Source organism: Abramis brama, assembly GCF_963993115.1.
Source record: "Abramis brama genome assembly, chromosome: 5".
Classification (NCBI taxonomy): domain Eukaryota; kingdom Metazoa; phylum Chordata; class Actinopteri; order Cypriniformes; family Leuciscidae; genus Abramis; species Abramis brama.
This window is the reverse complement of record NC_139967.1, coordinates 7,753,376-7,768,996: the sequence shown is the minus strand read 5'-3', so window position 1 is coordinate 7,768,996 and position 15,621 is coordinate 7,753,376. Positions and strand designations below refer to the sequence as shown.

The window sequence follows — 15,621 nt, the reverse complement described above, 5'->3', positions numbered from 1 at the left end:
ACGATTCCTTCAACTTATTGCTGCTAAAAGTGGTTCTACAAGCATTTGAATGGCAACATGGCTTTTCCAATTTGGCTTTGTTCGTCTGAGGTTGTATTTACCAAATTTTACGACCTTATTATGTTCTGATACGTAAAACCATAAAATTCTAAAGGGTGTCCTTTCTTTTTCACAGTGCTGTGTATATATACAGTGCTGGGTAGTAACTGATAACTTGCAATCTGGATTACGTAATCAGATTCCAAAAATTAAGTACTTGTAATTAGATTATATTACATTTTAAAATCCTCATAATCAGTTTACAGTTACTTTTCTATTGATTATATGTTATTCTCACAATGGCAGTAAATTATTCATTATTCGTAAATCATTGATTATACTACTTTGCTATTTTTTAAATGTTCCTTTCTATAAAGTCTACTGCTTATATACGTTCAGAAGGTCTTCCAGATTTGTGGAATCGCACACACAGACCAGCCAGTAGTCATGTGACTAACACTGAAACCGAGAGCCACACAGCATTTGATCACTGGATTTACAGAAATCATTTCACTTTTAAGAAGTTTTCTTAACATTGCAACATTGCATATCTAATCATCTCCTGACAAACACATTAATTATAATTTTGATTATCACTCAGTGAGTCATTTAACCATGCATAATGGTTATGTAATATTTAATGCACATTTATGTTGTTGATAACAAAGAATGGAATATATATTTTTTCTCTTTGTATTTTTAGATCAATATGGTACAAGATTATCCTATTCAAATCAATGTGATAAATGAGTTCAAAAATTCATCTAAAAGGTAGTCAGAAAAAAATACCTAAAATGAGTATTCTAGAGTACTAGATTAGGTTTTAAATGGGATTTGAGCAAAAACAAATACTTTTTTTTCTTCTTTTTGCTCATTTGAACAAAGACTCTCCCGTACACTTTGAAGAGTGTGTCAGCTTATTTTCTTACTTCCATATAAATATCAGAGCTTGTAGAATGTGATATTTTATAATGGATTTTAATACTTAAAGATTGAAAGTTTGGGACTGGGGCAATAGTAAAACAAGCAAAAGTAGCAAAAGTAAAAGGTAAAAAGTTTATTGTTAGCTTCATATAACAAAAAGTTGAAATTAGTTTTGATAAAAATCAACCCATGGGATATTAAAGTGCCCTTAGTTGGAGAAACACTCGTATACAGTAGTTATACTGTTTTCCCTCTCAAGATCACTTGTGTTTCAATAGAGGTCCAGCACTCCAGAACAGAGATCATATCAAAGCTCTGATCTAATTTGGAACACTGTGTACATCCTTGATCCTCCTGTAAGACGCAGCCGAGCAGAGGTCACAATAGAGATACACTCGCATCCGTATTTGATATAAGCCTCATGGAATGCACATTGACAGAGGCAGTCATCAGGAATCTCAAGTGAATATATAAGTGGATGCAATCAAATGCAGAAATCTGGTTATTTTTTCAGACAGTATTTTATGCTTTTAGGATAAGGCAGAGCAGATTATCCTGTTTGTGTGTGTGTGTGTGTGTGTGTGTGTGTGTGTGTGCGTACTTGTCCTCGTATCTCCCTGTTAATCATAAACAAATGGAGTATAATTGAGCGTAGACAATCTGATGAATGGTCTTTTGAACTAGCAGTGCTGTGGGAAGCAAATGCAATTATTGTTTCACAAGTCTCCATTTAGGTTTTTATCAGATCTCTTCCATTTGAGCGATGACAGAAGACATCAAATTTCAAATCTTCAAATTCTATCAGATTTATCTTTTGTTTTAGCATTTAGAATGTATATGTTAAATAACGATCCCAGGTTTTTTGAACTTCCGTGAAAAATTTGGTTTGGTTTTGCCTCTGCCTCTACGCTTGCTAACAATTCATAATGAAGTCACTATAATGTTCAAAAGTTTAGGTCAGTAAGATTTTTTAAATGCTTTTGAAAGAAGTCCCTTAAGCATATTAGAATGATTTTGGAAATGTCATGTGACACTGAAGACTGGAGCAATGATGAAAATTCAGCTTTGCATCACAGAAATAAATTATATTAAAGTATATTCAAATAGAAATCCATTATTTTAAATTGTAATAATATTTCACAATATTACAGTTTTTTTGGTATTTTTGATCAAATAAATGCAGGCTTGATGAGCTTAAGAGACTTCTTTCAAAAACATTAAAAATAGTAATGTTTCCAAACTTTTGACCGGTACTGTGTGTACACATATATTATACATTACTTGTACAATCTCTGATATGTGCAAACATCTAACCACAAATCAATTTAATTCCATATTAATGTGTCAAAATTCTTGTTAATCATAAACAACCTTTGTTAATCCAAGTAATAGTTCATGATTGATAATAAATGTATTCATTATCGAACATTTGTGTCTATTATCATATTGTTGTTGCTACGATTTTGTTAGTTTTGAAAACCTCTTAACCATGGTAAAAGTCACTGTATGGCTTCATGTAACTTATTGCTTTGTTTTACAACAATTTTGTCGCTCATCCAGTCAGGTTTGGGAACTGGAATTATAAAACCGCTTTTATGCGCTTTATGAAAGAGATTTTATAACAGTCTTGGTGTTTACCTTGTAATCTGTGCTTACAAGCTTTAATTCTATTTTCCTGTGTTTATCTTTTCTAGATACTCTGTCTGTTCCCCGCTGGTCCCCTCAGATACCTCGTAGAGACCTTGGCAACTCTATAAAACACAGGTGAGTTTTGTGTGTGGTAGTAGTTACAATGTGTCAAGCCAATTAACTCATGTGGTTGTGCAGTTCCAGTCATGCCTGCTCACATCTGACGACTTGATTACCCCAAGTACCACTGATCCCAGGTCAAACAAAGAGTCTGTGTTTGTGCTTATACAACAAAACACTGAAGATTTTGTGATGCAAGTTATAGTGCCCTATTTTAACGATCTAAGCGCATGGTCTAAATCAAGTGCAAGGCGCAAGTGCACTTAGGGCATGTGCGAATCTACTTTTGCTAGTTTAATGACGGGAGAAATGGTCTAAAAGGGTTGACCCTGTTCTCTTAATGAGTAATGGTTGTGTTTTGACTGTAACGTGCAATAAACCAATCAGAGTCTCATCTCCCATTCACTTTAAAAGCCAATTGCGCTCGCGCCATGGTTGATTTGCTATTTACATGACGAAATTTGCACACCTTGTTTTCAGACCAGCAGCCCATGGGCGAATAGCAAATGCATTTGCTATTTAAACAACGTGGCGCAGGACGTGAAAATGATAACTGCGTCGGGCTGAAACTAGCAAAAAACACTTGCCGCATTGCGCCAGCTGTATGATAGGCAAAGTTCACCAAGGCTAAAAAATGCCTTGTTTTTCACGTCTCCTTTTCCTCATACTTTAGATTAAGGCTGCATTCCAATTGGGATAAATCCGCCATCAAAGGGCACTTCGGAGTGAGAACAATCATGGCCGCCTTATTGAAGTCATGTGTGCTCAAAACTGGTCCCTTCAGAGGCCCTGTTCCAAATGGAACACTTCATATGCCCTGACAAATATTACACCCTATGGTCTTATGAACTTCACAATCACGCAGCGGCCATTGCAAGTCCACATTGCAGACTTCCACAAGAGTGTCCCATTTGTCATTTTAGGATTCAGAAGGTGTTCGCAAGTGTCCCTTTTGCAGCCGATATGCGCCTTCGATGCGCACTTTTGTCGAGCCCTCGCATAAGTGAGCTCCACAGGAGACTTCTACCCAACAGTCAAAGCGCTGTCACGTCACGGAAGTGCAAACTCGTAGAAAGCGCAAGTGTTGGGTATGCCATTTGGGACAGGGCCAAAATCAAAGGGTATAACTGATGGACTCTCCACTCTCATGATTCTTTGCCCAGGCAAGCAGTATACATATTTGTGCGACGGTGCCTCCTTAGTTGGCTTGGCAAGATGATGCATATGTTTTTTGGTCCACTACACCCTTCATCCCTTCGAAGGCCTCACTCTGGGGTAAACCCTTCGAAGGGATTAGGGTATAGGGATGAGCCCTTCAGAATGGAATGCAGGTGTGGAAATGAATGTCAACATACTGTAGATGGACAACTGCCACAGTTTCAAAACGCAAGCAGATAAACAGATCCAAAAAATTGAAACGCTCATGTCAACTTTAAACTGAGATGGCTACGGTGATGTGAGCTGCGTACTAAAGCAAGCCTCCTCTTTTATGAGACAGCACGGCTTCAATCTAATGAAGACACTTTGACACTGTCAGAACCCATTAGTCATATTCTATTAACTGTCAGCTTCTGTTCATATCAGAGAAATAGATTGCCAAATGCACAGTGACCCTTCAGAGGAACTCCATTGCAGGAAATTTGAATGGCCCTTTCATTGTGGAGAACAGCAAATGTGACTACATGTAAACAAAAAGAGACAGAGATAGAAAAAATGAAGAAAAAATAGAGCGCTTGCTATACAGTTCTGCTGAACAATCACCAATGCATCCATATGGCCTTTGTCCTCGCGTATATTTGTCAAGTGCGGATGCTCAGAGGAGATATTGAGAGATACTCGGTTACTATTAAATTACCCTGAACTGAAAATTACTGCCGAAGTGTCTATCTTTGGGCATATGCTGCACATATCTGTCTCTCGATGAAAAGGTTACTTGGCAAACGTGATCGCTGCAGTGACACATTCGCTCTTTCATCTGAAGAGTTTAGGAGTGGTTGTCAAAAGGTCAGAACCATCTGTCAATAGTTTGACAGCGAAGCAAAACAAACCCATATGGTCTCATGCATTTTAAAAATGGATGAAATTAGATTCTAAAAGAGGGTCATTAATTGCATCACTCGTTTCTGCTTCTGCAGGTTTTCCACGAAGTATTGGATGTCGCAGACGTGTATCGTGTGCGGGAAAGGAATGCTATTCGGCTTGAAATGCAAAAACTGCAAGTAAGTGCTTAAATGCCACAAAAAAATTAATAAATCATGCTTTTGTTAATCATAAGCATGACATAAAAATTGGAAATTATGACATACTAAGTCATAATTATGTGATAAAAAGTAGAAAGTATGACATAAAAGGTCAAAATTGAGATAGAATTTTAATTTAAAGAAATTTAAATGATGAGATAAGTTATTATGAACAAAAAGTTATGACTTTTTATTTCATAATTGATTTATGACGTTGATGTAAATTATTTTTTTTTATTTACTTTTTATCTCATAATTCACATTTTTTATGTCATAATTTCAACATTTAATGACTTTTCATGTTATTTGTTTATGTGGTAGAAATGGGTTTTCATATGTTTATGTATATGATAATTTGACAGAGCACAGCACACCGTTTTATTATTTGTGTTTGTTGATTGTTCCAAAAGTGTCTGAAAATAATTCTAGACATTTATTAGCCTGTTCTGAACCTTAAAATGCTAGAAAAAATATAATTTAACAACCATTTCATGTTTCCTAACCCCTTAGTGGCACCAAACAGCTTATAGCATAAATGGCTCAGCATATTATAAACCTGTGTTTGAGAAACCTGTTAGGAAACGATCATTAGCTAATTAGTATCAGATATGGCTTGGGCCTTCCCTTCAATGTAAATATGTGAAATTTTCCACCTGTTTTATTATCAGCTGAAATTTCACAAAGTGGAAATCCTCTGACTGATAAAATGGGCAAATAAAAATCCCATAGACTGATATTGAATCTAGAATCTATATCTGTAGATCAGAACTTGGACCAGTAAGCAACGACCCAGATAAAAAAAAAAAAAACATTAGCAAAGTGCTAAAATTCAAGCAATGGTTGTGATGTGTTTTGCATGGGCAAACACCACTTGCGTTTTCTTGAAGATCAAAAGATAATAAAAAATCAAGTCATTTTTGCAATTCTGTCTGGTGCCGCTTCTGATGCAAAAATTACACGCTGAATCTCTGCACATCATGTGTAGGCCATAAATATATATACTCTACTATTTATTATCATTTCTTAAACCATCTCTTATGAATATACAAATCTCTGAAAAGGAAAATTCCTACCATTTCAGCTTCGTAAAGATGTGATTTGATGTTTTGGTTTTCATCAAAGCCTCTTTAGAATTCAGGGCGAGACACTTTCTTTGTGCCTGCAGTAGTGTCAGTATAACACTCAAATTGAGCATAATTATCATTATCATTAAAAGATTATTTGAATAAATTACTTTCCTAATAGTTTCCACTCTACCACCCTTGACTATGGCATCTTGTTACTAAGATACTTGCTGGCTTTTGACACCCTCCAAATGATGGCTGCATATTAAGTGTTTGTTTTGAATATTCATTGATTTACTTGTACAAGAGCAAACTAATAAACATTTCTGTCATGCTTTCTTTTGTCAGATTGAAGTGCCACAACAAATGCACCAAAGAAGCACCGCCCTGTCATTTACTCATATACCACAGAGGAGGTAGGGAATCATTCAGAGGTATTTAAACTTTTATGTTTTCTTCTTCTTCTTCTTCTTCTTTGTTAACTCCATGAATGAATGCTAAAATCCATTGTACTACACAAGGCAGGCCATTAATTATGGTTCAAATATGATTTCAGAAACTGCAATGTTCATATACGCAGCATGTTTTCAACCTCATAATTCCTTTATATTCAATTGAACATATTTAATTACAGGCTTTATCTATATATAAAGAAAAACATTGCATTTTGAAAATTGGTTCCCAAACAAGAGAATGTATTTAAAGGGAATAATTCTGGGAACAATGAAGTATATTTTTTTTAAAAAGACTGTCATAGTTAGTGGCTTCACATCTGCTTTGCATTAATGTACTAATTTGTCTTGTTCTCTGTGAAGCATTATGTTTAACCTTCAGTCTGCAACCTTCTTACCATTTTTCTCTTTCTTTTTTTTCTCTCCAACTGTGTGCTGTTTTCACCACCTCATCTTTCCCTCATTTGTGATGTTGCAGATCAAGGAACATCTCAAGGTGAGGGAGCAGGTTTGTGCCCCTTAAGCACATTATTTCCTTTAATTTATTTATTTTTTATTTCCTTCAGGTTTGTTTTGGCAATGTTTCAAGCATCATATGAATATATATACTATCATTCAAAAGTTTGTTGTCTGTAAGATTTTTTTACGTTTTTGAAAGAAGTCTCTTCTGCTCATCAAGGCTGCATTTATCTGATCAAAAATACAGTAATAATGTAAAAGATTATTACAATTTTCTACTATAACATATTTACTCTTATATTACTCTTCAGTGTCACATGATCCTTCAGAAATCATTATAATATGATGATTTGATGCTCAAGATTATTTTTTTTTTTTTTACTATTATCAATGTTAAAAACAGTTGCTTTGCTTAATATTTTTGTGGAAACCCTGATACATTTTTTTTCAGGATTCTTCTCGATCAAAAGAACAGAATTTATTTGATATAGAAATATTTTGTAACATTATAAATGCCTTTACTGTCATTTTTGATCAATTTGATGTGTTCTCGCTAAAGAAAAGTACTTATTTCTTTAAAGAAAAAAATCCTACTGACCCCATTCTTTCGAGAGGTATTGTATATCAATATATTACAGTATATGAAAAAAATGAATATATATAGCATAGCAAATATGTTTACCCAATTTTAAAATACTTTCTACTATACTTTTGATCTTTTCTCTGCTATATTTCTCTGATATTTCTGATATATACTGTACATAATAAATGGTTTAGTGGCTCTTCCATTAAAATGTGACAAGACTTTTCAGAGTTTTTCTGTTACCGTGACAACTGCCTCTTGTTACCGTGGATACTATGCTGTTTCTCTCGCTCTCTCTCTCTCTTTTAGCTCGTCAGCTCGTCAGGACCGAGTCGGTACCATGTGACATAAACAACCCCCTCAGGTACTCAGACCTCCACATTAGCCAGACTCTCCCCAAGACCAACAGAATCAACAAGGTAAGAATAGTTACGTAGCATTACGTCTAAGCAAACACATCTCAACCCTGTTACATCCCTCCACTGTCAACATCATTACAAAACTATCTCGGGCAGATTGGCACTACATGTCCTTCCTGTAATTTTCAACACGTTTGCTTTTGCTTTTTATTGAAATAAGTTGCATCAAAAGCAATTTTTGCAGACCAAAACCAAACAACCTTCCTGTAGTTTTCCACACAACTGATTTTCTTATACTGTATGTGTATTGGAAAACTAAGCACGACTAGATGAGCGTGACATTTTTAAGACAAGTCTATGTTTAAAAACGTGTCTTGAGAACCCCGCGTTCAATTCCATTTTATTGCGCTTTATTTAGCTGCTTTTAAATGCAAGAACACGTCCTCTGTCTGTGCTCTCCTGTGTGAAGGGAACTGACTTCATATCCAATAAAAATCACTTCAGAAAAAGCTGGGAAAAAATAACTGCAAAAGAATATGCTGCTACAGGATGTGTACCTAATATATCTGTCAAAGGAATAACTGTGACAAAGTATAGTTCACTGCAAATTTAAAAAATGTTTAATAATATGAAACATGTAACTTTCTGTTTTGTACTGTATGAAAGTCTTAAAGTCAGCATGAAACGGAAGTTGCAGGAGTCTATCCAACTGTAACAGCTTCTCGAACAAGAAAAAATGTAAGGCGGGACTTGATTTTTTCCATCAGGAATTGATTGGATGGTTGGATGGTTGTGGTTTGCTATTGGTCGATCTCGTGTGAGTGACAGGTTGTCCCGCCCTCAGGCCAGCAAAAAAACACTTCATCAGAGATTAGAAGAGATTTTGCTGCAAGAAGGAGGGGAAGTTATTTTGATTAAAGATTATGAGGGCACATGAATTAAAAAAATAATAATGTTGTGCATGGATTAATCATTTATAATAAAAACTGCAATATTCCAAAAAATTCATGGCGACTTTAAGAAGTTTTTTTTGTATCCACCTTATTTTTAAGGTAAGAACCAGCACTGCCATTTGTAACTTGAATGTTTGAGGATTCTGGTGTCATTCGTTTCCATTTTACAAAAACAGCCTTTATTGTCATAATCATAAACAAACCTGTAGCGGCTAATAAATTGGAAATATTGCACAACGGTATCGTTTTCAAAAACTTGCACTTTGAAACTCTTTTTCAAAAGTTATAAAAATGCATACAATTTTTTCGTTTTTAGTTGAAAATGGTGTTGTGTAAACGGCCCCTTAGTCATAAAGGGACTGAGCTGCTGCGTCTGTGCACCTGAAGAACTTTCCACTCCCATCAGCACTTTTATGGGATTGTGGTATCATGCTAATTTGCCCTGATTAGTAAATCTGGCCCTTAATCACCAGAAATAGTATCCAAAAAGCCTGGCATAATGACTGGCATAGCATAGAATTGGCTTTTTTGTTGTCTTATCAAATATACAGTACATACCACTCAGTCTTGCTGGCTATTGATGTTTTCCTTTTTCCAACACAATGTTGGACAGTTTTTCTAATGTAGCACGACTCTCCAGTTTTCAGCCCACAGGAGATCAGGTCTACAGCCGCCACACCACTGGTTTTTGATGAATATTTTACTGACCGTGAGAATGAAGCCAGGTTTACTGATGTCTGACCGTGCCAGTAATGAGCAGAGAGTAGGGAGTGTTTTTTGTGTGTTACGAAAGGTCTGTCTCTCTCTGTTTCAGGACCACATCCCTGTGCCATATCAGCCCGACTCCAGCAGCAACCCCTCCTCCACCACCTCCTCCACCCCTTCATCTCCTGCTCCCCCACTGCCGCCCAGCGCGACACCCCCGTCTCCTCTGCACCCGTCCCCGCAGAGCGCCAGACAGCAGAAACAGTCCAACCTTACAGGTACCAACCCAAAACAGTTTTATTTTAATTGTGGTCTGGAGCCCTGTGCGCATGATTTGATAATGAGCCAAAGAATAGAAAATCTGAAAATTGTAGTTCACTTGACATCATAAATTGCTCATTTGATTAGTGATATAAAAATTGTGCAGAAATATAAATGTTTGTTAATTGTTAACATTTCTTAGTTATACATTTTTCAAAAATCATAAAACCAAAAAAATATTTCCTGATTTAAATTAGACAGCATGTTTACATGCACACCAATATGCTAATAACTTCCAAAAATCAGCGTATTGAAATAACCCGTTGTCCCGGTTTATATGCAAATATAAATATGGGTATAATATTTAATATATAATATAATATTTATATGTTTATACTCCGCTTCGCGTCGTGCCTAACAACGCCCTTCAGCCGTTACTTATTCACGATACAGCACAGCCTCTCGTACCTTATTGCTTACCAATAACCCGGCAATGCAAGTAAACTGCGTTTACAAGACTTTATTATTAAATCAGGTTATTCCCTGGTAGTGATGTCAAACCACACCTAACCACTCGCACATCTGACTCTTGAGTATTTCATATGTTATGTCAGTTGTGATGTTAAATAAAGCTTTGAAAGCCCAAGAGTATTGCAAAATGTCAGTGGGAAACTTACAGACTCATATTCTCCTCTCATGCTGTTACGGATGCAGCATTTTGACTGTACCACTCTTCATGAGATGACAACACATTTTTAGAATTTCTTGGGTCAAGAAAGAGTCTGAGCTTTTGATATATTTCCTCCTCTCCTACCGTGAAACGCTCTCTCTGTCTGGGTGCTCTTAAATCCACAGAAAAAAGTAGGGCGGAACTTGATTTCATCTTTCGGAAATCGATTGGATCGTAGGAAGTTGGGCGTTGCTATCTACATGGAAGCAGATCTGAATGCCACTTTGGAGTCAGTTGTGGAAGATACACTTTTGACCTTATTCCGATAAAAGAAAACGGGTTAACGCATTTACATGACCATGTTCATTGATGGCTTTTTAAGCATAAACGGGTTAAGAATGTGCATGTAAAGGTGCTGATAGAATCCCAGATTTTTAATGTTGTCTATCATTTCTGCATCCTAAAAGTCAGTATTTCTATATTCTCTTTGTGATAAACTGTGGTGAATTTTGCAGAGCAATAACACACGCCAATAATCACCTGGGGGTTTGTTGAATTTTATTGAATTCTGTCTGCTTCTCTCCTGTGCTCCTCTCAGCATCTCATTTCTACAAATACAAGCAGCAGTTCATCTTCCCTGGTAAGTGTGTCATAATTGCTCATTACCCCTACCCATAATGCAGCGCGACACACCGAGGCAAACTTTTTTGATGTCATTTTTATACCATCTTTTCTTTGAGACGCAACAAACCCTCTCCCTCTGTCTCTCTTTCCTCTTTGCTCTTCTTGTCGTATCTTAACCAGCAATGCTGTATTCTATAATGATGGTTCTGTTAAAGGCGAGGTCGGCTGATAAGTGCCTGTATTCTGTGGGAGGCACTCAGCTCGCTGCATGTTTTTGATGAGCGTGTGGAGGGAGGAAAGCCATGGTGTTGTTGATAGCCTGATAGTTTAGATAGTGGCTACTAATGGCAATTTAACTGGTTTAATCCAATGAAGAGAACACCAAGGTGAGGTGCTGAGATCACATTGTACCTTTAAGAAGGGAACATACGGCCAGTTTTATCCATTAGACAAAAAGGATTTTTTTTTTAAAGGAAAGTGTAGGGATTCACCTTTCCTGACAATAAAGCATAATATATTTGTCTGACAGTATAATATGTTGCTTACTTGCCAAATAAATAAATCAATGGACGTTCAGTGTTGGCTTGAGTTGAGATTTTATTGGCAACATTTCTTCTAACCCTTTGGAGTGATGGAGTGTGTAGCTTTTCATTTCTCAAACAACTATGTAGGAAGACACATCATGGCCATATTCCAGGATGACAATGTCAAGATTCGTCAGGCTTAAATTGTGAAAGAATGGTTGGGAGGGAGCAGGAAGAATCGTTGAGTCCAGACCTTACATTCTTCGAAAGTCTTTGGGATGTGCTAGAGGAGAGTTCTTGACTTGCATTGTCAATAGAAGATCTTGACCTAAAATGGATGCACCTCTTGATGGAAATAACATCACAACATTTATTTCCATTGAGAGGTGTATCAATTTTTGGTCATGATCTTGTATTGACAATGCAAGAGTCAAGCACTCTGTAAAGTCTCCTCCTGCACATCCCAAAGACTTTCAATTCTCAACATTAGAAATGTCTTTACTGACACTTTTGATCAGTTTAATGCATCGTTGCTGAATAAATGTATTATAAATCTTACTAACCCCAAGCATTTGACCGGTTGTAATTCTTCAGATGGTTGTATGGAAAACACATTGAATCAGCTTTTGACTGTAGCAGTGTAAGTCAGAGAGTTAAATGTTGTTCTCAGCAGTACTCCTGCATGTTTCCATCAATTTATTTCTCCATTAGTCTATAAAAATACACTCTTTTACAGTTGTCATTTTCTCTCTCATCTCTGCCTTGTGACTTATCTTTTAACTCTTTCTCTTTGTAGACGTGGCCCCTGAGGTTCCCACCAGGGCCCCTCAAGTCATTCTACACCCTGTTCTGTCTGAGACTGGGTAAGTGTGCGCGTGTGTGTTCATATGTGTGTGTGAGTTTGTTGATTCGACATTTTAGGATGCATTTAAACATGATGAAATCAGTCTGCCTGTGTAGAGCGTTTCAAATCAGTCGTACTGAGGTCGTAAACAGCAAGATTAAAGTTTTAATAATGTATTTAATATTTAATGTATTTATTTTGAAATAATGTATTAGTAAATGTTGAAATTAACATGAACTAAGATTAATAAATATATTTTTCATTGTTAGTTCATGTTAACTTGTGTAGTTAACTAATGTTAATAAATGGAACCTTATTGTAAAGTGTTACCATTATCTTTTTGTTAAGGCTGTTGTGGAAATTTAGGTTAAAAAAAGGCTCTAATTACATCTGGTTTTATTTAACCTAACAGTGTTCTCTGAAGGTCACATGTTAATCAGCTTCTGTTTATTCTGAATGCAAAATTAGTAGCATAAAATGTAGATTACTGTATATATTGTTATGTTGATTTCTTGCCCCTTTGGATAGAGGTCAAATACCATAAAATGTGGAATTATTATGATTTTTGTCACTTATAAAGACATGCCAAGACCATTTAACATTGTTTATTAATTTACACAAGTGTCTGAAATGTCATGTTCTGTCCTGTACTGTCTCTGTGCGTATTTAGAGCGATGCCCAGAGAAAGGCCACAGACATGTCAGACAGTTACGCCACGGCTTGTGTCTATTTATGGCAGATATGAGCATTTTAGATTACAGAATTATTAGAGCAAAAATATTTGTGGTGCAATAGTTGATGTGACTGAAGACAAGTCACACACACACACACACACATACTCTTTCGCCAAACAAAGAGTGGGCTTGAGTTCACGCTACAGTGATGATGTCAACCATATCTGAGTATTTTTTGGAAAACTCAAAGACCCATAAAGAAAAATTGGCTTTTTAATTAACTGAATCAAGATGCAATAACTTCAGAAAAATTAAATATATATATATATATATATATATATATATATATATATATATATATATATATATATATATATATATAAACGTCATTTCAGTTTCTGTAGTGCTTTGACAGCAGTATGTATTGCATTATGGGGTAGTAGCGTAATGCAGCTGTTGTTTGACATGGCTGTAGAGTGCAATTGTTTACAAGCATGTATGCATTAATGCCCTGACAGATCTTCCGGCACTGTCCTTCCATATTTTTCAGTCCAAATAAGGGTCAAAGGCGTATTAACAAACACATTTCTTACCACAGACTTGTATAAGGCAAGTCATCCAGACTGAATAAGGCCTTGAGATTTATGCAATTTTAGACACTGAATCTCTTTTTGTAAGTGGAAGATGATGGTTATATGCTACTGGCTACTAAGGTCATGGAAAAGTTATAATCCTTATACATTTTTTATTCCAGGCACAGAAACGTCATGCTGCTTTCTATAAATAAAATAAAATAAATAAAATAAAATAAAATAAAATAAAATAAAATAAAATAAAATAAAATAAAATATTTTTTTTTAATTCAATTAAATAATAAAAAAAACATTTAAATCAGCTCAAACTGATTGTACTGGGCAGGTTGGTTTGGTTTGCTGGTATTTGCGGATGTGTCAGCTGCCCAGGCTGAATTGTATTTTATACAAAAATAGAAAATAGATTAGTCTTAATTAAAAATAGACTATTTTGCCTGGTATTTGTCTGTGATATTTATGTTTATGGTGATTATAGAGTTATGCAGAGTCAAAACCCGGAAGACTAATTCACCATGGGTTCCCTCAAGATTTTCCTAAGGGGTTTTAAAATGTGTTTATTCAATTTATGAGTAAAATAAGGTCTGTGGTAAGCATAACTTCACGATACTTGAATGTTTTTTTCTTTATAAACCCCATTATAAAACTACTTAGGAAAATCTCAAGGGAACCAGTGGTGAATTAGTCTTCTGGGTTTTGAGGTTTGAGGTTGACTGAAGGCAGCTCACTAGGCTGTAGAGCCTGTGTGAACCACTTTAGAAGCTAAAAATATGAAGATGAACAAACAGAATTTTTTATGTGATCCTTTCAGATGGCCTAAAGTAAACAATGGATTTTAATTAGATTATAGGCCTTTGAAAATGAAACATTGGTTCGTTCTGCTGAGGTAAACGACCCTCCCTGTGCAAACACATTTTCTGTTTTCTCTTCACACAGTACCAAAGTGAGTCCCTTGCTACAAATTGAGGTTGAGCCAACATCTGATGTGAGTCATCCGTCTTCTATTGCAAATGTGTACAATCATATGCTAAAACCGGAGTACAAACATTCTTAAAAATAAAGGTTCTTTATTGGCATAGATGATTCCACGAGGAACCATTAAAATCAATGAAACTTTTCCATTGCACAAAAGGTTCTTTACAGTGAAAAAGGGTATTAAAATTATTAGAATGTTCTTTACAGTAGGAAAAAAGGATCTTTTAAGAACTGTTTACTGGAAGGTTCTTTGGGGAACCAAAAATGGTTCTTCTATTGCATTGCTGTTAAAATCCCCTTTTAGAACCTTTATTTTTAAAAGTTTTAAGATTCTATCTATCCATTATTCTTTATATATCTATCGCTCTATCATCTGTCTGTCTGTTAATCTGTCTGCCTGTCTATCCATCCATCCATCCACCCATCTATCCTTCTGTCTATTGTTCTTAATATCTATCACTCTATCATCTGCCTGTCTGTTAATCTGTCTATCCATCCATCCATCCATCCATCCATCCATCCACCATTATTCTTTATATTGATCGCTCTATCTATCTGTTAATCTGTTTTATAATCCATCCATCCATCCACCCACCCATTGATCACTCTATCATCTGTCTGTCTGTTAATCTGTTTTATAATCCATCCATCCATCCATCCATCCATCCATCCATCCATCCATCCATCCATCCATCCATCCACCCACCCATTATTCTTTATATTGATCGCTCTATCATCTGTCTGTCTGTTAATCTGTTTTAAAATCCATCCAATCATCCGTCCATCCATCTGTCTGTCTATCATTCTATCTATTGTTCAATTATTCTTTATATCTATCACTCTATCATCTGCATGTCTGTTAATCTGTCTATCCATACATTATTCTTTATATCTATCACTCTATCATCAGTCTGTCTGTTAATCTGTTTTAT

At 35.7% G+C, this 15,621-nt stretch overlaps 1 protein-coding gene across 5 annotated transcripts in view; it reads left to right on the top strand.

Moving 5' to 3' along the window:
* Positions 1–15,621, top strand: part of ksr2 (kinase suppressor of ras 2) — a 109,929-nt gene that overhangs the window by 66,161 nt on the left and 28,147 nt on the right. For 2 of the 5 annotated variants that reach the window (XM_084113755.1, XM_084113754.1), the window contains exons 7-15: positions 2,658–2,727; positions 4,848–4,931; positions 6,365–6,450; positions 6,947–6,976; positions 7,820–7,929; positions 9,637–9,805; positions 11,057–11,098; positions 12,403–12,469; positions 14,651–14,699. In XM_084113755.1, coding sequence (XP_083969881.1) covers positions 2,658–2,727; positions 4,848–4,931; positions 6,365–6,450; positions 6,947–6,976; positions 7,820–7,929; positions 9,637–9,805; positions 11,057–11,098; positions 12,403–12,469; positions 14,651–14,699 — 707 coding nt within the window. The remainder of the gene's footprint in view (positions 1–2,657; positions 2,728–4,847; positions 4,932–6,364; positions 6,451–6,946; positions 6,977–7,819; positions 7,930–9,636; positions 9,806–11,056; positions 11,099–12,402; positions 12,470–14,650; positions 14,700–15,621) is intronic. The other 3 variants (XM_084113758.1, XM_084113757.1, XM_084113756.1) reach the window with 3 other exon arrangements.